This window comes from Heterostelium album (assembly GCF_000004825.1).
Source record: "Heterostelium album PN500 unplaced genomic scaffold PPL_scaffold6, whole genome shotgun sequence".
NCBI lineage: Eukaryota > Evosea > Eumycetozoa > Acytosteliales > Acytosteliaceae > Heterostelium > Heterostelium album.
This window is the reverse complement of record NW_008805068.1, coordinates 126,252-148,162: the sequence shown is the minus strand read 5'-3', so window position 1 is coordinate 148,162 and position 21,911 is coordinate 126,252. Positions and strand designations below refer to the sequence as shown.

At 31.9% G+C, this 21,911-nt stretch overlaps 11 protein-coding genes across 11 annotated transcripts; 4 read left to right on the top strand and 7 right to left on the bottom strand.

Annotated features, from left to right (window-relative positions):
* Nucleotides 1-512: 512 nt before the first annotated feature.
* PPL_06624 (vacuolar ATP synthase subunit H) lies at nt 513-1,195 on the bottom strand (the record flags this gene model as incomplete). The annotated part of the gene is made up of 3 exons (XM_020577478.1): nt 513-648; nt 739-966; nt 1,071-1,195. The coding sequence occupies 3 exons, from the start codon at nt 1,193-1,195 to the stop codon at nt 513-515; spliced, it is 489 nt and encodes a 162-aa protein (XP_020431926.1).
* A 75-nt stretch (nt 1,196-1,270) lies between these two features.
* Nucleotides 1,271-2,583, bottom strand: vatH (vacuolar ATP synthase subunit H; the record flags this gene model as incomplete). The annotated part of the gene is made up of 4 exons (XM_020577477.1): nt 1,271-1,526; nt 1,651-1,969; nt 2,087-2,189; nt 2,380-2,583. The coding sequence occupies 4 exons, from the start codon at nt 2,581-2,583 to the stop codon at nt 1,271-1,273; spliced, it is 882 nt and encodes a 293-aa protein (XP_020431925.1).
* Nucleotides 2,584-3,313: 730 nt separating this feature from the next.
* PPL_06622 (uncharacterized protein) lies at nt 3,314-6,597 on the bottom strand (the record flags this gene model as incomplete). The annotated part of the gene is made up of 3 exons (XM_020577476.1): nt 3,314-3,975; nt 4,052-4,365; nt 4,442-6,597. The coding sequence occupies 3 exons, from the start codon at nt 6,595-6,597 to the stop codon at nt 3,314-3,316; spliced, it is 3,132 nt and encodes a 1,043-aa protein (XP_020431924.1).
* Nucleotides 6,598-6,699: 102 nt separating this feature from the next.
* PPL_06621 (uncharacterized protein) lies at nt 6,700-8,661 on the bottom strand (the record flags this gene model as incomplete). Its single annotated transcript, XM_020577475.1, has 5 exons — nt 6,700-6,719; nt 7,126-7,976; nt 8,036-8,237; nt 8,484-8,515; nt 8,630-8,661. The coding sequence occupies 5 exons, from the start codon at nt 8,659-8,661 to the stop codon at nt 6,700-6,702; spliced, it is 1,137 nt and encodes a 378-aa protein (XP_020431923.1).
* Nucleotides 8,662-9,025: 364 nt separating this feature from the next.
* On the bottom strand, nt 9,026-11,896 carry PPL_06620 (uncharacterized protein; the record flags this gene model as incomplete). Its single annotated transcript, XM_020577474.1, has 2 exons — nt 9,026-10,652; nt 11,871-11,896. 2 exons carry the CDS (start codon nt 11,894-11,896, stop codon nt 9,026-9,028), a joined length of 1,653 nt encoding a protein of 550 aa, XP_020431922.1.
* Nucleotides 11,897-11,957: 61 nt separating this feature from the next.
* On the top strand, nt 11,958-12,285 carry PPL_06619 (uncharacterized protein; the record flags this gene model as incomplete). Its single annotated transcript, XM_020577473.1, has 2 exons — nt 11,958-11,967; nt 12,041-12,285. 2 exons carry the CDS (start codon nt 11,958-11,960, stop codon nt 12,283-12,285), a joined length of 255 nt encoding a protein of 84 aa, XP_020431921.1.
* A 393-nt stretch (nt 12,286-12,678) lies between these two features.
* On the bottom strand, nt 12,679-14,372 carry PPL_06618 (ATP-binding protein; the record flags this gene model as incomplete). Its single annotated transcript, XM_020577472.1, has 2 exons — nt 12,679-12,725; nt 13,121-14,372. The coding sequence occupies 2 exons, from the start codon at nt 14,370-14,372 to the stop codon at nt 12,679-12,681; spliced, it is 1,299 nt and encodes a 432-aa protein (XP_020431920.1).
* Nucleotides 14,373-14,576: 204 nt separating this feature from the next.
* PPL_06617 (uncharacterized protein) lies at nt 14,577-16,433 on the top strand (the record flags this gene model as incomplete). The annotated part of the gene is made up of 4 exons (XM_020577471.1): nt 14,577-14,595; nt 14,621-15,432; nt 15,474-15,852; nt 16,402-16,433. 4 exons carry the CDS (start codon nt 14,577-14,579, stop codon nt 16,431-16,433), a joined length of 1,242 nt encoding a protein of 413 aa, XP_020431919.1.
* An 84-nt stretch (nt 16,434-16,517) lies between these two features.
* On the top strand, nt 16,518-17,100 carry PPL_06616 (uncharacterized protein; the record flags this gene model as incomplete). Its single annotated transcript, XM_020577470.1, has 2 exons — nt 16,518-16,601; nt 16,639-17,100. The coding sequence occupies 2 exons, from the start codon at nt 16,518-16,520 to the stop codon at nt 17,098-17,100; spliced, it is 546 nt and encodes a 181-aa protein (XP_020431918.1).
* A 53-nt stretch (nt 17,101-17,153) lies between these two features.
* On the top strand, nt 17,154-18,370 carry PPL_06615 (uncharacterized protein; the record flags this gene model as incomplete). Its single annotated transcript, XM_020577469.1, has 4 exons — nt 17,154-17,501; nt 17,550-17,934; nt 17,955-17,974; nt 18,299-18,370. 4 exons carry the CDS (start codon nt 17,154-17,156, stop codon nt 18,368-18,370), a joined length of 825 nt encoding a protein of 274 aa, XP_020431917.1.
* Nucleotides 18,371-20,143: 1,773 nt separating this feature from the next.
* Nucleotides 20,144-20,650, bottom strand: PPL_06614 (uncharacterized protein; the record flags this gene model as incomplete). Its single annotated transcript, XM_020577468.1, has 2 exons — nt 20,144-20,151; nt 20,557-20,650. The coding sequence occupies 2 exons, from the start codon at nt 20,648-20,650 to the stop codon at nt 20,144-20,146; spliced, it is 102 nt and encodes a 33-aa protein (XP_020431916.1).
* Nucleotides 20,651-21,911: the final 1,261 nt, after the last annotated feature.

Below are 21,911 nucleotides of genomic sequence, written 5' to 3'. Positions count from 1 at the left end.
AAAGTACAATGTCGTACTTATCACAATAATATTCATTCCATTATATATTTGTGTTTATAAATATCAATCTCTTTAATTAATTAGATTATAAATTTTCTTAAATGGAAATATCACAACCTAATCTAAGGAAATTGCAATTGTGTTAAATTTTACCAGGATTGGATTCATGATACCGGAATTAAATTTAATTAAAATTAGTCTTGATAATATCATCAATTAATTGACCAACATAACATGGTAAAACTAGTAATCGAATTACTTTAAGCCAAGTTCAGTTCAATCAAATAACAATAATGATCAATTAAAGGTTTAGTTTAGTATTTTTTTATTTTATTTTAATTTTTTATTTTTAAAGTTTGGTGATATGATGATGATTGATTTTTTGATTGTTTTATTTTGTTTTAATGTTTGCAAGTTATTTATATAAAGTAAAAGTTTAATGGTCATAAATTACTACTATTAATATTATTACTATAGTTTATATTGTTTGTTTTTTTTTTTTTAATTATTGTTTACTTTGCTGATAAGTATTCCCAGTTGTTAATCATCATCTTTTGTAAAGCAAACAATGCTTGTTTCTTGACCTCTTCGTTTGGATTGGTCATCAATCTCATGATATCTTGTTTGATACCGAGTGCTTCAATAATACTAGTTTAAGAAATGGAAAAAGAGAAAATGAAAGATGATTAATTAATTATTTGATTTGATAATATATATATGGTTATTATGATAACTTACATCTTTCCACGTGGATGGAAACGAGCAAATTCACCAAGATCGTGACAAGCGATCGAAAGGTGAACTGGGTTCTCTGACTTTTGTAGGATTAAATGTAAAAGCTTCAAGACGCTGTGTGAGTTCTCTTCGAATCTCAATGCGTTTTCTTTCCAGAAATTCTCTGATTTGTGAACTGGTGACCATTCCAACTCGTTTGTTTGTACTTCAGTTCTATATTTATCGAATGAACTAAAAATAATAAATAATAATAAACAATAATATTAATACATTATACTATATTATATATATATATATATATATCAGATCAATATTATTATTATTTAATACATTACCTCATCTTGGCGATATCTTGTGATAATGCTTCAGAGAGTTTCTCGAGATCGTCGACAATATCTTGATCTCCCCATTTCTTGTTGCTCAAAAAGTTTAACATACGAATCAATCCACCTTCAATCATTTCTTCATTGTTTTTCTCGACGTTCATCATGTTCTATAGTTGTCGTTGTTATATGGAAATGGTAAAATGAAAAGATTAGTTGTATGAATATGGTGGTATTTGCTTAGCAAATTTGATAATTACTCTAAGGGAAGCAATTGACAATCTAATAATCTTCTCTTTAGTAATGGTTTTAGTGATTTGAACCAAAGTTGGGACGATGTTCTTTTCAGAGGCATCGTGAGCAACGACTGGACTGAATGACAACAACCAAATACAATATAAAGCTTCATAGAGCAATGGCAAAAGCAATGTATTTGGACTAGCATTATTTGAAACAATCTCAACTAATCTGTAATATTGGTTTGTTTGTTTGTTATGATGAATATGATATGATATTAGTATATATGTGTGTGTGTGTCGATGATTATTATGATATTATTGGCTTGGTTTGGTTGATGATTTGTTTGACATACAAATTAGTTCCTTGTAATTTGTTGAAAAGAACTCTGTTATCTTCTTTGGCCAAGAAAGCTTGTAGGGCAATCAATGCGACTTCGACTTCACGTGGCTCTGATTTACGGAGGAGTGGGAGTGACCAGTTGATGAAATGTTCGATCTCCTTTTGTGGTGGCGATCCAGCTGCCAAGATATTACCTAAAATGATACCGGCAATCAGATTTACGTATGCGTTGTTGTCCTCACGATTGAACAATCTAAAGAAGATATTGTATGGATAGTTTGCATCCTTTGCGCTATTTAATCTGACAAAGTTATTCAATGCTTTTGGTTCAACTATTATTATTATTATTATTATTATAAGTGGAAAGTAGTAGTAGTTAATATCATCTATTCTATTCAATCAATCAATCACATTCCCAACCCCACTAATCTAATCTAATCTAATCTTACTTCTAATGATTTCATTAACCAAGTAGAGAACGTATTGAATTGTATCCAAATCTGCACTCTTTTGTAAGAAATCAACAAAGAATTGAGCAAGTCTGTCACCTTCCTATAAAATTGTAGTATAAAAAATAGATGTAAATAAGGTGTGTGTTAATTTAAAATATCAAAATTAAAAAAAAAAAAAAAAAACCAAATCTTTTTTTTAAAAAAATGTGTGTGTTATTTGTGATGTGATGATAAGATTTGATGTTCGCAATGAATTATCTCATTGTGTAAATATTTAATGAAACACTTACAGTTGAAAAGATAGTCTTCTTCTCAGTTTCAGATTTCTTGTCGTATTTGTCGATGAGACTGTATTCCTCACGAGTGATGAAATCTGACTTTAAGTGTGAGCTCCATGGTACGATACGAGTAGCTACCTTTTGATCACGAAAAGCAGCCTCTGCAGCCTTTACACCATTTACTGTATGCTTAAGAAATTCCTCTTCAAATCTCATTTTTCTATATTATCTATCTATATTTATATCTATTACTACTAATTGTAAAAGTCTATCTAAATTGAAGTTCCTTAGTTTAAACTAATCTAATCTAAACTAAAACTAACGCTGGCTAAACTATAAACTATCTAAAATAATAATAATAATAAATAGTAATAATAAAAAAAAAAGGTTCAATTTATAATAAAATTAATTTTGTGAAAAAACAACACACAGCAGACGGACTATTTAGTTGACAAAAGTCTTGTTATGAGTTGTTGTTGGAGAAGTGATGAAAATAAATAATTTTGAAAAATAAAAAAAAAAAAAAAAAAAATCAGATGTTTTTTTTTTTCTGTTTTGTTGGATTTTTTTTTAATTCAGAAAACTCTTCTAATGAAGCGAATGATAACCCAGGCTTCAATTTATTTTTTTTGTTATGATACATTAAAAAAAGCTGGGGAGGATTTCGACCAGGATCTCAAATAAAAACATACAATACACACAAATGAAATTAATTTCACGATATAAATAAATAGAAAATATGAATGATATTTACAAATAAAAATAAAAGATATATATAAAATAAATAATAATTTATTAAAACCAAAAAGAGACAGATAATACTAATTATTTTAAATAAAAATACTTAGTTAGAATTTGTCTATTTTTGATTTTAGCAAATTAATTAGTTATTATTATATATCTTGAATTTTTACAAATGGTTATTATATTATGATTATTATTGTTATTATGAATCTATTATCATTTCTTCTTCTATGTTTGTTGTTAATATTGTAGTTGTTGTTATTAATTTGTTGTTACTACTACTATTACTACTACTACTACTTAGTTTGTTGTCATTATTGTTGTTATTCTCTTCGTATTGCTCCAATAATTTGAGAGGAAGAGTGATATCTTGATTCGAGTCTGGTATTGGTTCCTGTGAGGTTAGTGGTATTGGTCGGTTCGATGCGTAGTGCGATTCGATCATTTCGTTGACGTGGTTGGTGGTGAGCGGGAGATGTTTGATGAGGAACGATTTCGTGTCTTGTAGACCGCCGTCCAGCAGCAGACAGCCGGTGAACGACTCAAAGAGGTCACCCATACGCTTGGTGGTCGGGACAACGCTGGGATCGATCGACTGTCGGATTCGTAGGTGGTTGGCAGTGTTGGCAAGCTTCTCGTTGCGCACCAGCAGTGCACGTGTCTGTGAGAGGAAACCCTCTTGTTCGCGCGGGAAGTTGTGATAGAGAAACTCCGATACCACCAGATCGATGTACGAGTCACCGAGAAACTCCAATCGCTGATAGTTCATCTTTGGATCACTACTGCAATTCATTGCCTCTTGGAACAAACAAGTATCTTTAATATTTATATTCATATTGAATAATACTGATTTCTGTGATTCACCTATAGGTTAATTGGTTATGAGTTATGAGTTAGTTACCTTTTTGTGTAATCAATTGTTAACGACAACAACACTTACTTAATGGAGTTTCATTTGTATGTTCACATTTATATGTAGGAAATACAACATTTTCAATTTTAAATAGTAGGTTTATGATGAATTCGTAGACAACGTTGATTCCACACTCGAGATAGACAGCGGCAAACAATGCTTCTATAACATCTGCTTTCGGTTTCTTGTAGTCTTCTGTGTTTGAAAGACCTAGTCTAAGAATATCATCGATTGAAGTTTGGTCACAGATATTCTGTAGATAGGTATTGCTAGTTACTTCACTTCTCTTTGTTGTAAGAAATCCTTCCGGTGCATTTGGATACAAAAAATATAAATAATATCTAAAAAAAAAGAAGAAGAGGAACAAAAAGAATTAGTATAAATTATTATGATATCGCTCTATCTATAGATACTTACGTAATACAAAACTTTAAAATTGAATCACCGAAATATTCTAATCGTTGATTATCACTCTTAAAAAGTTGATAGTCTTTGAATACCTTTAGTGATCTGGGTGGGACGGTGTTGTTACGGTTGATCGATGGATGTGTAAAGACTTCACGTAGAAGTCGTTGGTTGTTGATATTTATGTATTGTCGTTTGAAATTCTCCATTTTCAGGGTCCAGTGAATCTCTGGTATGTACGGGAGAATCGCTACTTTGGCGACGGCGTGCATCGTCGAGGTGATGCCAAACACGCGGAGAACAAGTGGATCTTTGGCGGTGAGTTTTGCTTTGCGGATGTAACTCTCCCATTGCGTTGGTTCCATCGCTGCAAACTCATCGGTGTTCCACTTGGCCGGATCTTCAGGCTGGTCGTTGGCGTCGTAGTAGACGAGTGTTCGCAGTGACCAGTAGTCTTTGTTGGCGATGGCGCTGGAGTGAGTGCACATGATCGATGGATACTTTCCACTGGTCAACTCGATTGGGTTGCCGCTTTTGTCGCGCACCGACATTACACTGGGGTCGTTGTAGCCAAAGAGTCGGGTGTGATCGACGGCGCGACATATGGTAAAGTCGGGTCGTGGCGACAACACCACCCGGTTGAGATACTTCTCGTCAAAGTAGGCGTGAAACTCCTTGTCCGACGAGAACGAGGGAATTCCATTGATGAGATCGTCGTGTGTCAGCAAGTCCATCAGTGTTTGGTGAAGTTTCTGTGTTGGATTGCTCAGACACTTGACAAACGGCACAAAGTAGAGGTCTTGTGGCGAACGGAAATTCATGTGTTTCTGCTGGAGAATCTGGGTGTAGAAGCAGTGGTGGAATGTAACGATACGCGCAAATTCATCGCGTGTCATCGATTCGCGGTCGTACTCAACCATCGAAATAGCGAAATGCTCGCCAGCGCCATTGGAGATGTGGATGACCGGTTTTGGCAAGCGATTGGCGCTGTACAGTAGGAATCCAGAGAAGTTGTACTTTTGGTCGAGATGACTGAAATCCTCCGATTTGAAACCATGGCTGAAAACAGTGCGATATCGAAAGAATGTTAGCTGACTCGGTATCAATTCTTTGTCGAGTTCAATGGTGGCGATGACCGATCGTGGTGGATGTTGCTTAGGTGAAGATGATGACGACGACGACGATAATGACAATGATGACAATGATGATGATGATGATTCTGATACTGTAATAGTATTAGTCGTATTTGCTTCCGAGAGTGTAATGCTGTTGTTGGAGGAGGGTTGTTCCGCGGTGGTGATAAGAACGGGTTGTTCAACAGCAGTTGCAGGTGTTGTAACAACAACAGCACAAATATTCAAATCCTCCATTGTGTTTGACTGAAGAACGGGTGAGCGTTCTTGTTTCTTTGGTTTTCTCTTTAGCTTGCGATCGATGTAGTCACGTGTTTCCAGGTGTTTACGATTGACATACTCCTTCAGATCGTTGTACTTCTTCTCCAAGTGATTGTAGCGCTCAGTGAATGTCTTGATCGACTGTTCCAACTGCAGTTGCAATCGCACCACCTCAGTTTGATCCTGTCCACGACGATGATTGTATGCACTGCCAATATTGCTCGATTGTTGAATATTGGGATTGATCACAGCAGCGGCAGCAGTTCCATTGGTAGCGTTGTTTGCATTGGAGGAAGTCGACGGTGATGAACCGCCAGTCGCTCCAGTTGCCTGCGGACTATTGCAATTGGATGTTTGCGTAGTAACACCACCATTATTTATAAATATATCATTCATCATAGCATCGTGTGATGTTCCACTCAAACTACCACTGCTACTACTGCTGCTACTTGAACTGCTGCTACTACTACTACTACTACTACTACTCGAGTTTCTAGAGTCTAATCCACTGCCTGACTCCATGATTGCTCTTTCAGATGGGTGAATGGTGAAGATCGATTGAAGGGCATTTAAAGCAGCAGTCTTTTCAGCATCTTTCTTTGAGCGTGCCTTACCTTCTCCGGTAAACCTTTGTCCTTTAAAGTTAACGGTTACCTCTGTGTAGTAGAAATTACCTCCTATATCTGTGATGATCGTTGGTTTCGTGTATACTGGTGAAACTTCTTTTCGTTTTTGACATAGCTCCTGAAGTATACCTTTATGATTATCATTCATATCGATACAAAACGAATACTTCTAAACTATAACAAAAATTATCTTCAATAAACAAATTCTAAAAATAATAATAATATCTATCTATCTCTATATTTGTATATTTTAATTTATCTTTTCTTTATCTATATATAGTTATAATTATTCACAAATGTTACAAAATGATTAAAATAACAACTGTAAACTGAAAAACCAAGTTCAATTGATTTGAAATGAATTTTTTGAAAAAAAATAAAAAAAATATACAATAAATTAAATAAATAAATTAAAATATAAAATTTATAACTGTTGTTTGAAGAATGTTATCAAAAATCCGTTAAATTTTTGTAAACAAACTTTGTGTTGTTTTTTTGATTTTTTAAATTAATTTTATTTTTAAATTTCATTGTAACCAATTGGTTGAACTTAAGTTATACAATTGTAATAATAATGACAATAAAGGTAAATATATATTATTTTTTTTTATTATGTAAATGATCAAAAGAGAAGGTAATTATTACTCTATATGGTTGTGTCGATTCTAAAGCTTACTTAATTTAATATAATTAAAGTAAATTAAATATTCCTTTAAATGTTTAAGATTCTTTTTAATGAATTTATCATCATTTTTAAGAACATAAGTTTCGTAAATGTCCCAGAATAATGGGTGTGTAACAGAGATTGCAATGTTTCCAATTTCCTGTGATCCACCGAGATGAACACCCACGAACTTTCTCTTTTGTTCAGTATTGGCAAGAATACCACCCGATGTACCTGCTAGTGTTGGACAGAGATGAGTAATCACATTATTTTCTATTTTGACAACCTTGCCAATGAAAACAGTCTTGTTCTCAAAATAACGAGTACCTTTGACCACTTCGATATAAAGACTCTCCAAACCAAGTTTCACAGAGGATACATCGTAATCAGCTTTAAATTTATCCAAAGTTACAAAACCTGGATATCCCATGACGTAGTGATCGACCGCTTGTGGATTGGTTGGAAGCATTGGCAATAGAATTTTAACGTGTTTTGGTGGTTTTTCTTTGAATTTGAGAACCTCTAAATCGTTGGCTGGATTCCAATGGAATGTTTTACCGTTGAGGTCAGTGGATGACAAAGGAGCTTTGAATTTTTGATCAAAATCTCTACCCAATGACTCCAACTCATAGAAGTTGTCCATACTAACTGGCAAACCATCAACATCCAAGGAGGCATGTGGACCAAAGTAAATATAGATCTTTTGGTATTTAAGATTTTTCTGCATCTCTTGGGTTTCTATTGGTGCATTTTTATCTACTTTAAAGGTAAATACATGACCCGCAGACATCACAATACCTTTCTTAATACAGAATCCAGTTCCACATTGCCACACCGGCTCCACTATACCTGGTACATGATATCTATTGAATAAACTATTAATAACTTTCCTTTCACAATGTTTCATTCGGTAGATCATTACTTTACGAATATTCTTCCAACACCGTGAGATGTTTTTTGATAGATTTTTTTTTTTGGCACATCTTTTGCAAGCTCTGAAAGTGCATTAAAAGTAACAATTTGTCCGATTATATTTCCGTCTTGATGAAATACTTTTTGTAAAGTGTGGTGACCCAATAAAATGGGAGTTGTTGGTGTATGACAATTCGACATTCCTATTTCCTCTTTATTATTTATAGGTTCCAACTTTTCTTAAAAACAATAATAAAAGAATATATACCAACAAATAAATTGTATATAGAAACAATGTTGAGGTAAAAGATTTTTCGAGAATCAATATTTTTTTTGGATTTGTTTTTATACTTTGACAAGGGTGATTCCCCACACTTTGGTGCTGTGTAGATCAGATTCATAGTTTTCTTTTCAAAACAGTTGAGGGACAATCCTTTTTTAGAAAGTATTAAATTTACTTAATGTGCATTCAATATGATCACCTTTTTGGCTTTCAAAAAAACAAAAAAAAACTAATCAGAATTAACGGGGATGCCACGTCTCACTATAAATGAAAAGAAAATGATGGAATGGGTTTTTTTCTTGTAGAGATATTTTGGTACACTCATAGTTATCATCTGCGTCATCAGATTTCATTTCATTGTCTACGTAGTACATTTGAAGATTTATTTTTACTCTTTTCTAACTTGGTAAGTGACCGATATATGAAATGATTTGAATAGGATCTGGTTGAAGCAATATATCTATCGACTTTTAACAAAATTCAAGTAATAGTTCTACCACATAGGTTGATTGATTTTGTTGTGACTTACCCGAGATATATTACTATTAAAAAATAAAAAATCAAAAAATTGTTTTTGTGTGTAACCGGTATTAAATTTATATTTTCTACACCTATTTTTTTTGTATCATAAGGAGTCGACTAAACCGGTTTTGTTATGTAACTGTTCATTTTTGAAAACAAACAAATTGTGTGTTGTTTTTTTAATTAATTTTATTTTTAAATGTCATTCATTCTTTCATTGTTGATAAGTAAGTTGAAGCGTAGTACAGTCATCCTATAACGAATATATTCGATTGAGATAAAGAAAAATATCATTACAGTAACTACTATGTGAAATGCATTGTTGAAGCTTAATGCACTCGTTTGAGTGTTGTCGTTTGTTGTTTTACAGAATCGTTGAATCGATCTATGATTATTATCGAGTTCGTGTATCATACATTGTTGACATGTTATAAAGTTGTTGTCATTGTCATTGTTGTTGTCATTTACTTCTATGTTTTGTAATGTTACAATCGAGTTGTTCTCACAGTAGATCGTTTGCCACAGTCCGAAATCGTTGAAACTGCTGTTCCTCACGAGGAATAGCATCTGTGACGAATCGATCGCTATCGATGTGCCGTCGCCAAGTAGCGAATCGTTGTCTACGAATGTGGTGTTCTCGATGAGAACCAAGTTCGTCTGGTGTGTACTCAGCGCACCACCACGGCCAAACGAGTAGTTTTCGTGGAACTCACTGTTGAGAATCAACAGGCTGTTGACGCCGCTTGCAGCAATACAGGAGTAGCCAGAGTTGTAGAGGAACGATGTAGCGTTGACCAGTAGATACGAACGACTACCCGACAAGGCAATGAATGTCGCACGGTTACTTTGCACCAATATATTACCAATGTAGAGGTTAGAGTTGTCGTCGGCAACAAAGATACTACCACTCGCTTCGGTTGTTCGCTGATCGTAGAATACAGAACGGTCGTCTATTTTCACTTTGCAGCCACCACTGAATCTTCCAATAGTAATAGTATTACTATAGAATTGACTACCCAGTATATCTATTTCACCATTAGAAACATTAAAAAGCTGCAAAGCATTACTGTTGTTTTCACCAAACACCACTTTGTTATTCGATGACAATTGTGTATTGGCTATATCCAATTTTATATTATTTCCATTTATAAATGTACCAAAGTTATTTTTATAAATAACTTTATTAAGTTTTATATATGTATTATAATTACTATTATTATAAATACTATTATTATTATTGTTATTATTATTATTATTTAAAATTGAAATAAAACTATTATATGATTTACAATTGTTAATTTGTACATTGTTAAGTGTTAAATATGAAGTACTACTATTACTATTGTCATTGTTGTAGATGTAGTTGTTATTGTTGTTTATTATTACATCACTATTACTATTTATAATGTTAAGATTATTGATTTCTATTGATGTATTTTTAAAGAAATCAATTGGTGGTGATATATCTATTAGATATGCAGTGGATGAATAGTTAAGATCTAATATGGTATCACTTGATGATGAACCAACAATCGATATGTTAAAACCATAGAGATTTAAATTACTATTAGAATCACCACTATAAACACCACTTGATAGTTTTATAACTAATTGTTGTTGTTGTTGTTGTTGTTGTTGTTGTTGTTGTTGTTGGTGATTGAATGTATCGATTGCATTGATAATCGATTGACATGCATTGGTTATTGAACTATCAGTACCACATGGCACTGATAAATTCTGACTATTACTATTTACAAAGATCTCCAAACTTTGATTTGTTTCACCTAAAATTAAAACTGTACTATTACAAATAGCTATATAACTATAGATTATAAATAAATAAAAAAACAAATACTTTATTGTAAACAACATGACTTCTTTTATTACATCTTGAATCTAATGTGAATCTAAAATCTAAATACTTTTTTTTTGTTTTTTTTTTGTTTTAGATTTTTTAAAAAATTAAAGAAATTGATTAATTTATAAAGGTTTATTAAGGAATTGATCATTTCTATATAACTAATAATTTCATTTTAAAATGGAGGGTAGTTATTTAGACTGGACAACTTCAAGTTGATTCCACGGGCAGGTACAAACTACCAATTTTTGATTATTCTATAATCCCTTAACTTGGAAATAAAAAGAGATTCTTAATCAAGAAATAGCCAAAGTCAAACTAATAATATAAGAAAGAGTGAAATGTTTAAAAGTAGGAATTCAATCAATATCATTTTAATATCTATGGTTTAAATTAGAATTATTTGTTATTGAAAAAAAAGAATGTTCTAATTAATATTTTAAATGAATCATAAATTAATTAATCTAGATTTTAAAAACATCAAAATGGTTAAAATTAATTATTTCAAATTCTAAAACAAAAAAAAGAACCAATACTAATTATTACTACCTATTAAAAATTAAAATTTTTCGATTTTTTTAATGATTGGTAACAAACTTCAATTCAATTAATTAATTAAATTTGATTAAATTTTAACCAATATGAATCAATAATTTATGTTTCTTTTAAGAATGAACAACTTTTTCAATCTAAACAAATCAGTGTTTGTCCCTTCAAAATTAAAAGATCTTTTCTTAATTGATCTAATGTTTGAAAAATTGTACCCTTATTAAGATCAAAGGTTACCATATCTATATTGTTTAGAGATTTTAAAAAAAAATTGTAGTTAATTTTTGAAAAAGTTAAATTGGTGGTTGAATTCTAAACAACCCACAGACCACTTTTTGTTTTTAAAAAACCACAACAACTGGTTGATTGATCATTTTGATTATCGATTTATTTTCTAAGGAATCGCTGCAGCTGATCATCGTTACCATCAACATCGTACTTTAAATATATACTTAAAAGTGGAGAGTAGTGATAAATTAAAAACCAATCAATTCTTAAAAGTGATTACCCATATATATTTATTTTCTTGAAAGTATATTCATTCAAATAAAAATGGCGTTTCAAACTTTAATGATCTCTGTTTAGATTATCTATTCCAATGTTTAATATGATTTATTATGTGAATGAAATAACTATTTAAAGGAGAATGAAATGTACATTTTATTCATCAAAAACAATCAAATTCTTAATTATCTCTAAATCAATTATCTAAAATCTAAAATGTTAATCAGTATGTATAAATAAAATAAAATATAAATAAAAATACAATGAACTAATAAAATTTACAATCTACTTTCAAATAGAATCACTTACTTCACTCGGAAATGTTGGAAACACTTCATCAATGACCAAGAGCTTTGGATCATCAAGTGGAGGTCTCTCTGGTCAATCATCTAACGGCACTGCTGGTTGTGGCACCGGTGGAATCAGTGTTGATGTTGATGTCAATGTCAATCTTGGTTGTGTTGTCGGAACTGTCGGAGGTGTTGTCGGTGGTGTCCTTGGCCTTGTTGGTGGTCTCCTCGGTGGTGGAAGATGTGGTTGTTAATAAACAACTACGATATCGAACGATTCAATATTATTAACTAAACAATAAATAAACAATATTGACACTATAATTTCAATAATTATTACTTTGATTTAATGTTATTAAAACAACTATCTAAAAAGATTACATTTAGATTAAAGTCTTGAGATTAATGTTATTGTTTTCGAGCTCCAGTAGGTTGCACATGAAAAAAACAAAACAAGTATGAGATTTAGAAACCTGGAACAAGTCTCTTACTAAGCCAGCCACATGTTGTCAACACTTGCGTCGGGCAATCAGTTACCATCTATTGATCCAATCTCTATACTGAAACCTCCCCTTTCATTGTTTTATGGCTTCTTTCGATTCCAGGTGATCTTTGCAGATACCCAGCCAATCATTTTGATTATCGATTTATTCTTCTAAGGAATTGCTGCAGCTGATCATCATCAACATCATACCTTAAATATATACTTAAAAATAGAGATTCAGAGTGATTTTGTATCACAGCTCGGTCTATCCAAACCTTATTTATGGTTAACTAAGGTAATGGTGGTGGCGGCGGTATAATGGATAGTAAATAAAGGTGTAATGTGTAATTTTGGTGATTTTTGGTAGGTGATATAAGAATAGTAGTGTTTTGTTTTATTATTATATAGAATGATGATTATTTTCAAAATCCTTTAAGGATTGAAACATGAGAGGGTAGTGATAGTAAACGGTGGATAGTGAAGGTGAATGATAAAAGTGTATATACTATGTATTTCCCTTACAGAGTGCAGTTATGAGATAGCATGAAGGGTCTCCACAGATGCCAAAGATTACCATGTACTTCACCAATTCCTCCACCATGTACTGCAATAGTTGATTAAACTGTGAAGGATTCCTGTAGGGGTAATTGTGGTTGCATGTGAACTAGTTGATCCTGATGTTGTAACACCTGTGTTTGTGGAATCTATGGCTGGTACATCATTTGTGGTTACACCGCCAGTTGTACTAACATCTCCCTCTGCAACTTTTGCATTGATGATCATTTCCACAAGCTCCACAGGATTCATGTCATAAGTTGAAGCCTCTCCTTTCTTTGGGGCAATAGATTTTTTTTTGTCTGGGAAGTATGGATAATGAGGTCCTTCATTGGGTCTTATTTCTACGACCACAAGATATCTTGGTACCTTTTCAGCAGTTGCTTCGTCTGGAGTGTCACAATCTTTGACTTTGGGAAATGTAACATTTAGAAAATTTGAGCCTAAGAGTGAAGGATAGGTATTCTCCAGCACTTTATCCAATGCATTCAATAAATCGTCCTTCTCCTTATTATTCATGGGAACTCCTTGCACTATACCTTTGTCTGTCACTCCTATGATGTATTGGCCTGGGCAGTTGGAGTTTAAGAATGCAGCGAGATAGTAGGTAACATTCTTAGTTTCCTTTCCTAGTGATGTTTTGCCATGGATGTGATGGTTGAGCGTTTCCTTGAAGTCCCTAGTGAAAGCCTTCAACTCCAAATTACGGTTCTCTGTTAGTTTAGTGCCGTTTCTTGTCAAATGTTGGCCTTCCACTGGTTCATCAAAAGGAGAGGCTATTGGTACGCGACTCCTTTCCCCATCTGGAAGTGCTTTCACGAACTCATAGACCCATGTGAACTTGGTCATGAGGTGAATTATGGCTTTTTCAACGGCATGATCCTTGGACTTTTTGCTTGAAGAAAATAAGTCTGAATGAAATTCGTTCGATTTCAAAATCTCGGAATGAGGTTGAATTTTGAGAATGCATCGATGTTTGTCCCCTTCGAGACTCTTGTCATATTTGGCGGTATATTGATTTTTATGACAGATATGATTGAACAAACTGCCAAGATTATTGAATTGTGGTGCTCTAGGTGTGTACTCGTTATACAGTCCTTTTAACAGTTTATCCCAAGCCTGTTGGCAAAGATCAGCCTTTATCTCTCGTCTCCGTGTCTTATCACTGCTGAAAGTTACTGTTCTACTTTCCAGATTGATCTTTAGCGTATTTTCTGAAAAAGATAATTTGAGTTTGAGGATATCATTTGCCTCATAGAACCTTGATATTGGGTTCTTATCTTCTATCTTGTTACTATTCATGTTGATTTGATAAAAAACAATGATCAACAAAGTCAGTGATGATAAATTACCATTTTTTTAGCTAAAAAAAAAAATATCTTATTTACCTCATTTTCATGAAGTTCGACATTTTTCACATATAAATTGTGGTGAAACAATTGACAAAGGATTTAGGTAATTGTGTTATTATCATTTATTTATACTAATGTTATCATGAACAATATTATGTCAAACAATGAAATGAGTATTTAAAATTTTATAATTATAAGTAAAAAAGAGAATGTCACAATCATTGGACACAAGTAGATTTGCAGGAGGTAATATTAAACAAGCTAAAGATTTATACTTTAATGATATAGGAGGAAAGAAGATATTAACTCCACATCCCGATTCAAATGTAATTGAGACATCACAACATGTACGATGGCAATTAGATCCCGTTTCATTTGCACCTGGTACAATTACTAATAATCCTATTACTTTTAGATTATCACCTAATTATTGTTTCAAGATAGAGAATGTCGTTTTAGATATGGTATTAGCAAATACTCATGCAACTAACTCTGTTACTCCAGTTGCTGGTCCTTATTTAATTGATCGTATCGATATAGGTGTAAATGGTGATCCTAATCCTGTACAAACATTAACAGGTGATTGGTTATTCTCAAAGTTTCAATTCTTCTCAAACGATCAAGTTAATGTATTAGGTGGTTTAAATGGTTTGGGTATGAGTCCATTAACTTTTGATCCTACAGCCCAACATGCAATTGCTGCATTAGGTAAGGAGACTATTTCATTACCAATATCATTATCATTACTCAATCATATTAACCCCCAAACTATAAACAATGATATTATTATTTCAGTTTATCCTCGTGCTAATCCTGTATTATCTGGTACTGGTACTCTTGTAATGAATGCAATGAATTTAAGATTAATCTCAAAGCGAAATAGAATAGCAGAAGAGAATCATCGTAAACTAGAATTACAATTCCCAAAGAAGATACCATATAGCACTATTCAATCATCATCATGGACTGGTACACTAACTGCTGGTACTATGACTGAAATTCCAATTCAAGTAGATGCATTATGTTCTATGATGTGTGTAATGGTGAGAAGTTCAAAGACTCCTGCATTAATGCTGCTTTCTCACAGTTAGGAGGACCATCTACCTTTCAATCAGAGTATGATGCAATCATTAACGTCGTAGATAATAACAAAACAACTATATTAGGAAGTAATGGTATTAGTGCTGGTCATATTAGAACAACTAATGCTGCTATTCATTCTCCTGGTGTATTGCCATCAGTTAAAGCAATTTATTGGTTGTTCTTTGCTGATTCACCAATGCAAGTTATAAGAGATGGTATTAATAATGGATACTTCCAATTTACTTCTAATCAATTCCTTCAACTCACTACTGGTTCTGCATTCGTAACTGGTACATATACTGTCGATGTTACTTATGTTACTTATCAACATCTAATGCAAGAAAAAGGTAATTTTAGAAAGATTTAATGTGTATAGTTAATCAAAAATGGACCCAATAACACTAACTCTCATGCTCTCTACATTATTAAGCAGTGTACTATTACATATCAGGTTCAAATCAAAATGTATGAGTGGAGGTAATGGGATGGAAATATCAACATCAATGAAGCAACACCTGGTGTAAAGCAATAATTAATAATTAAATATTCATATTTAATATAATAAGAATATTAATAGCCCTACATACTATACATACCCTACATTAAACTATACAGTTCCCTTTAACTATGGGATTATGTAGGGTATGTTAACAACTATGTATACTCTACATACTCTACATTACATAGTTTTATATGACACCTTAATTATTAGGCATCATTAATTGTAAATGTAGGGTATGTAGGGTTTATTTCAAATTATTCATTTATTGTAAATGTATATCCATTATTAAAACAACAATACATGATCTCGAATGTAAGGTGAGCTATGGATCTCTTATTCAACTTTATTATACCGGACTTGTTGACTAATTGATAAATTCTTTTTAAGTTTATAGCTATTTGTGATCCATATCCTGGTGCATCATAACCATAGATATCAGAGTTATCACGTTGGTAAAACTTTAAATTAAAATCTATTTTCCTCTCAAGGTACTCAAGTAATACAATAAGTATGTTTCTTGCTTTTAATTCACCACAACCTAATGCTCTTGTAAGCAAACCAATAACATCATCAAGTACAATTGGAGGTATTGAGGCAAGTATACTAATATCCATTTTATTTTTTTATATAGGTCTATATAAAAATGAACTCTAATAAGAACGCAAACAAACAAATTATTCATAACGCACAACAACTTAGGGGTCGTAACCCAATGAAGTATGGTGTTTCTGGAACCAATTCAAAAGATAAAGAATATGTAAAGAATGGATGGAAACAAGCTATTGATGATTCTGCAGCTGAATATAGAAAAGAAACTGGTAGACCAAGATCAGATAAGTCAGAGAAAAGAAGAAACACGCCAGCTGATGTAAAGAAAGAATATAGAAAGTATATTCATGAACTACGTGAATTAAAGAGAGAGTACTCACCACTTACTTCTGGTTATGTTAAAGCACCAAAGAAAGCACCAAGACCATTAGGTCATAGAAAACAGGTAGAATATAGTCAAAGAGCATTAGATAGGTTCATGTCGATGGATAATGATCAAGAGCAATTAAGAGGAAGAGATCAGCTCAAAAGATCAAGAATGTAAACATTACATAGATATATATTTCTTTTTATTGTCAAATATAAAAAGAAATAAGAATGGGATTCTTTGATAAGATATCATCAGCATTTAAAAGAGCAGAGGACAAAGTATCACACGCATTCAAATCAGCAGGTAGTGCCATTTCATCTGGGTTTCATAGTGTAGTAGATGCAGGAAAGAGTATAGTAGATACTGGAAAATCAGCAGTTACGACAGTGTACAATGATGCCAAAGGTGTAGTAATTGGTGTAAATGATGACATCAAACAAATAAATAGTACTGTTGGTAATACAGCAAATAATGTAATTAATACGGCAGGTGGAGCAATAGAAGGTGTAGAAAAGACAATAGGATCACTATCATTACCTCTTCTCATTGGTGCAGGTGTACTTGGTCTCTACGTAGTATCAAAATAACAACCTGATAAAAATTATAACAATATACAAAAAAAGATAATCATGTCAGCATCAATTATAGCTAAAGACATAACAACCAATGCAGTAGATAGTGCACTATGTGGTGCCTTCTATTTATTAGGTGATAAAGTAATTAATAAGAAAGAATTGGACGTAAGAAAAGGATTATTAAGTGCCGGAAGTAACTTTGCAGCAGATTCAGTAACACAATGGGTATTACCTCACCTCCAAAGTGATAATTCGCAATTCATTCAAACAACAGAACATACATTACTCAATCCAGTTATATCTGGTGGATTGTTTTGTGTTGGAAATAAAGTACTCAAGTATGAAGATGTAAACACTTATTCATTTCTTCAACAAGTAGGATCGAGTATTCTTGCATCTTATACTTCTCAACCTGTAAGAGAGATGATAAGAAGTATTTAATTATAAATATAGAAATACGAGAAAAGAACAGAGTAATATAAGAGATAGATAATAAATAAAGCAGTAATAAAATAGTAAATAAATTGGTTGTAAATTTAAACATTTTTATTTAAATGTACTACCCATTACAAGCTGGAAAATACCGTCAAAAGAGCAGTCACCCATTACACCAAATTAACCGATGCCAATTACCACAAGCTTAACTTCATGATCGCTAATTCTAACTCCCAAGGAGTCACTGTCGATTACTCTGCACGAAAAATCATACTACTTTTTTTCTTTTTTTTTTTTTAATATAACTAATGTGGTATACATGTTTTATTTAAAGTGATTGAAAGAGGTATTTAAAATTGGAGAAGGAGGGTTGTACCGCTCAATTGAACGCTGTAATTTTGATTAATATTCCACCTGTTTACTTTCATGCTTGATTTATCCTTAAAAAGATGTATTTGATCCACGTCATACGATTCTCCCATTACCCTAAAAGAATTGTTGTATGAACTTTACCATTTCTAGATTCTATATCTAGTCATTCTAACTATTAAATTTCCATCGCCACATTCCACGATTTGATGGCTTCTATCTACGTTGACAAGGCGTATGATTAGCTGTTAAATCATTAAGGAGTGTGTCTATTCTCGATTGTTGATCGCTGCTATATCCATTAAGTACTGGTATCTGTTCACTCTCACCCGAACTAAGAGCGAATACCAATGTGAATAGTATGACATACTGATGGATACCATATCCTCTATCCCGTCTGAGGTGTAAATTTGTTATCATTTGCCAGCGTAGGTTCGAAAGATATCTCAGACCATAATATCGATCTCGCCAGAAGCATCAAACAATTTTACACCAATCTACATGATTCTCAGCACACTATAAGAACCACTTTTTTGTGTAGCGCAGTCACAAGAGGGCGAAGTCATCCCAACGGACTAGAATAGCAGAATGAAAGATGACAGTGACGTTCTAAGATTTCTAAAAAATTTGTAAAAAATGAAAAAAAAAAAGTGAAAAATTTATGAATAAAAACGAGTGATGATTGCAAAAAAAGGCTTTATGTTAAAAAAGTAAAAATCAACTTAACAATGAACAATGCTGTGATTGAACAAATATAAGTTAATTTTTACCATACAAACGTGACTAATGTTTTTATATACAGATAATAAATAAATATATACACAACTAATTGAGAGAAAAAACAAAAGCAGAAAATACAAAAGCCACTTTTTTTCAGTAAAAAAAAAACGAGTCTGAGGTTTAGTTCCTGCACTTCGATTGGTAGATATTTGATTGTTATCTGCGCACTACAGTCGGCTCCGAATTTTTGCCTGTTCTGTTGCCAGCCTTGAGCCACATCCGGTATTTAGAAACCTGGAACCAGTCTCTTACGAAATCAGCCACATGTTTGTCAACCACTTGCGTCAGGCAATCAGTTACCATCTATTGATCCAATCTCTTTACTGAAACCTCCCCATTCATGTTTTTATGGCTTCTTTCGATAACAGGTGATCTTTGCAGATACCCAGCCAATCAACATAAATGTTTCAGTCGATAAGTAAAAATAATCATTTAAAAACATCCACTGATTATACTTTGTGTGAAATTATGGGCTGAAAATTGAAAGTTAGTTTAAAAAAAAATTAAAAAAAAATGATGATCAACAAAAGTCAAATTTTCTCTATTTGGTTGCAAAGAATTTGATAAATAAATACATAAAAATTTAAAAATAAATCAAACAAAAAAAAAAAATCTAAATCATACAAGTTCTAAAGGTGAAAAAAATTAATATAATATATAAACGAGTAATGTCTAGTTTTTAACTTATTTTTTTATATTTAGGGTTGTGATTGTTATAAACTAAATAATAATTATTCTTAGGTGTTTGAAGGAGAATGATGATAATATAATAATACTTGAAGTTCTACCCTTTCATAACTACCCTAAGATAAAGGTATGAGCATTGGCTCTGTTTATTATTGTTTTCATGTGATATCATTAAACATAAGCAAACAATATATCAACTTAAGATATATATAAATCTAATCTTTTTTATATTATAATAACAATAAACAACCAATGAAATTTCATATTGAGTCGATGAAAACAATGTAATAATTAAAGAAAAAAGTATTGATAATATTTAGTTTATAAACTAATAATACAAAAAAAAGAATTGTATAGTTTGTTTTATTTTCTTAAGTTTCTTTTAAAAACAAAAACGGGAGGGTTTAATGTTGTGTTGTTGAAGTTGGGTGTTAGGACGGTTAACAGCTCTTGACAATAAATAAATAAGATGAAATGTTCATAAAGGAAGGTACTACTATATATAAAATCTTTAGGCTCTATAGATTTTACCATTTATTGAGACCCTTCAACAAGATGATGACACCCCAGATAATTGACCAGAACCAACCAACGAATGGCAAACATAATTGTAAAACACCGATGATGACACACCATACATTGCAGTTATCGAGAACACCAAGAATGATGGTACCAATACCTAAATTAAAGCGAATGCAAAAAGAAATAAAGAAAAAAGAAAACAATTTAAAGTTAGTTTCTATTTGTGATTTAGTTTGTTGTTTGCCAAATTATCACTACATACCGAATAAGAAGAAATCCAAAATACCGCAAATGATCATAACATTTGATTCCAAAGATGGAATGGCAGATGGCATAAAGTTATCTGAAGCACCCATTGTATTGTATGTATATTATTTATAAAAATAGAATAGAAAAAAAGTTATTACAAAAGTATTTAATTATATATGCTGCTGTGATTATTTATAAATATAATCGAATGAATTTAAAAAATAAATGATAAGCTGGATGGTGAGAAATAAATTTATTTATAAAAAAAATCAGTGCATCAGGTGTCTGCAAGTAAAAATAAAACAAAAAAATTAAAATAAATCATTAATGTAAAAATTATTTAAAAAATAGACACCATACACACACACGAGATAGCATTAAATGTGTGTGTTTCCATTTTGATTAACATTTCACAAGTTTGAAAATTGAGGAGTTGGCTGTGTTTGTTTTACTAGATTATTTGAATTTTTTTAAATTTAAATTTGGGGGTTTTTTGTTTTTTTTTGTTGTTGTAGAAAAAAAAATAATTAATCAAAAAAACCCACATACCACCGGCTTGTTTTGATTCATTTTTTTTTATTCTTTTTATTTTGATAATTTTTTTTTTTTTTTGTTTTCCGTTTTTCAATTTTTCAAACTTTTTGACCATTGTTTGGTTGTGTGTTTTCAGTGTTATTTTTAAGATTAGTTATTAGAGTGACACCAGCAACACACTTCATTGGGATAACTCTACAAAGTCAAGTGTGTGTGACTGACCAACCATACCAAATACCACACCGTACCCACTCTCCTTCTTTTCAAATGATTTTTTACATACCACATACCACTACCACCACACAGGGCATTAGCATAGGATTGGAATGAAAAATGCACACCAATAATAATAGAATTTGCAAAGTTTGGTGGTGTGGGAATCCAATTTGTTTGCAAATAAAACAGACGATTCTTGAACTGTAAGAATTTAATAATAACACAAATTCATAAAAAAAAAAAATATAATCATTCATTACTGTTTAAAAAAAAAAAAAAAAACAGTAAGAATAACCAACTACTACCTGGTCAGGTAGGTAGTGTGCATTTCTTTTTTTGTAATTAATTAGCATCACCAACGATCTTTAAGAAAACAACTACAACTACTTTATAAATTGTTTATTTTTGTTTTTTAAATGATTCCAGAAATATATATTTCCATTGAGGATCATACATATGTGTTGTTGTTTAAGTTGTTGTTGTATGTTTGTTTGGTCAGTTTTATCTTTATTAATCTAAACAAAACAACAATGCAATGAAATCATATAAACTTAATCAGTAAAAAGTAATGTTATCTATGATCCGTCCAATTGTTTTTTCATATTTTTAAAATTATTG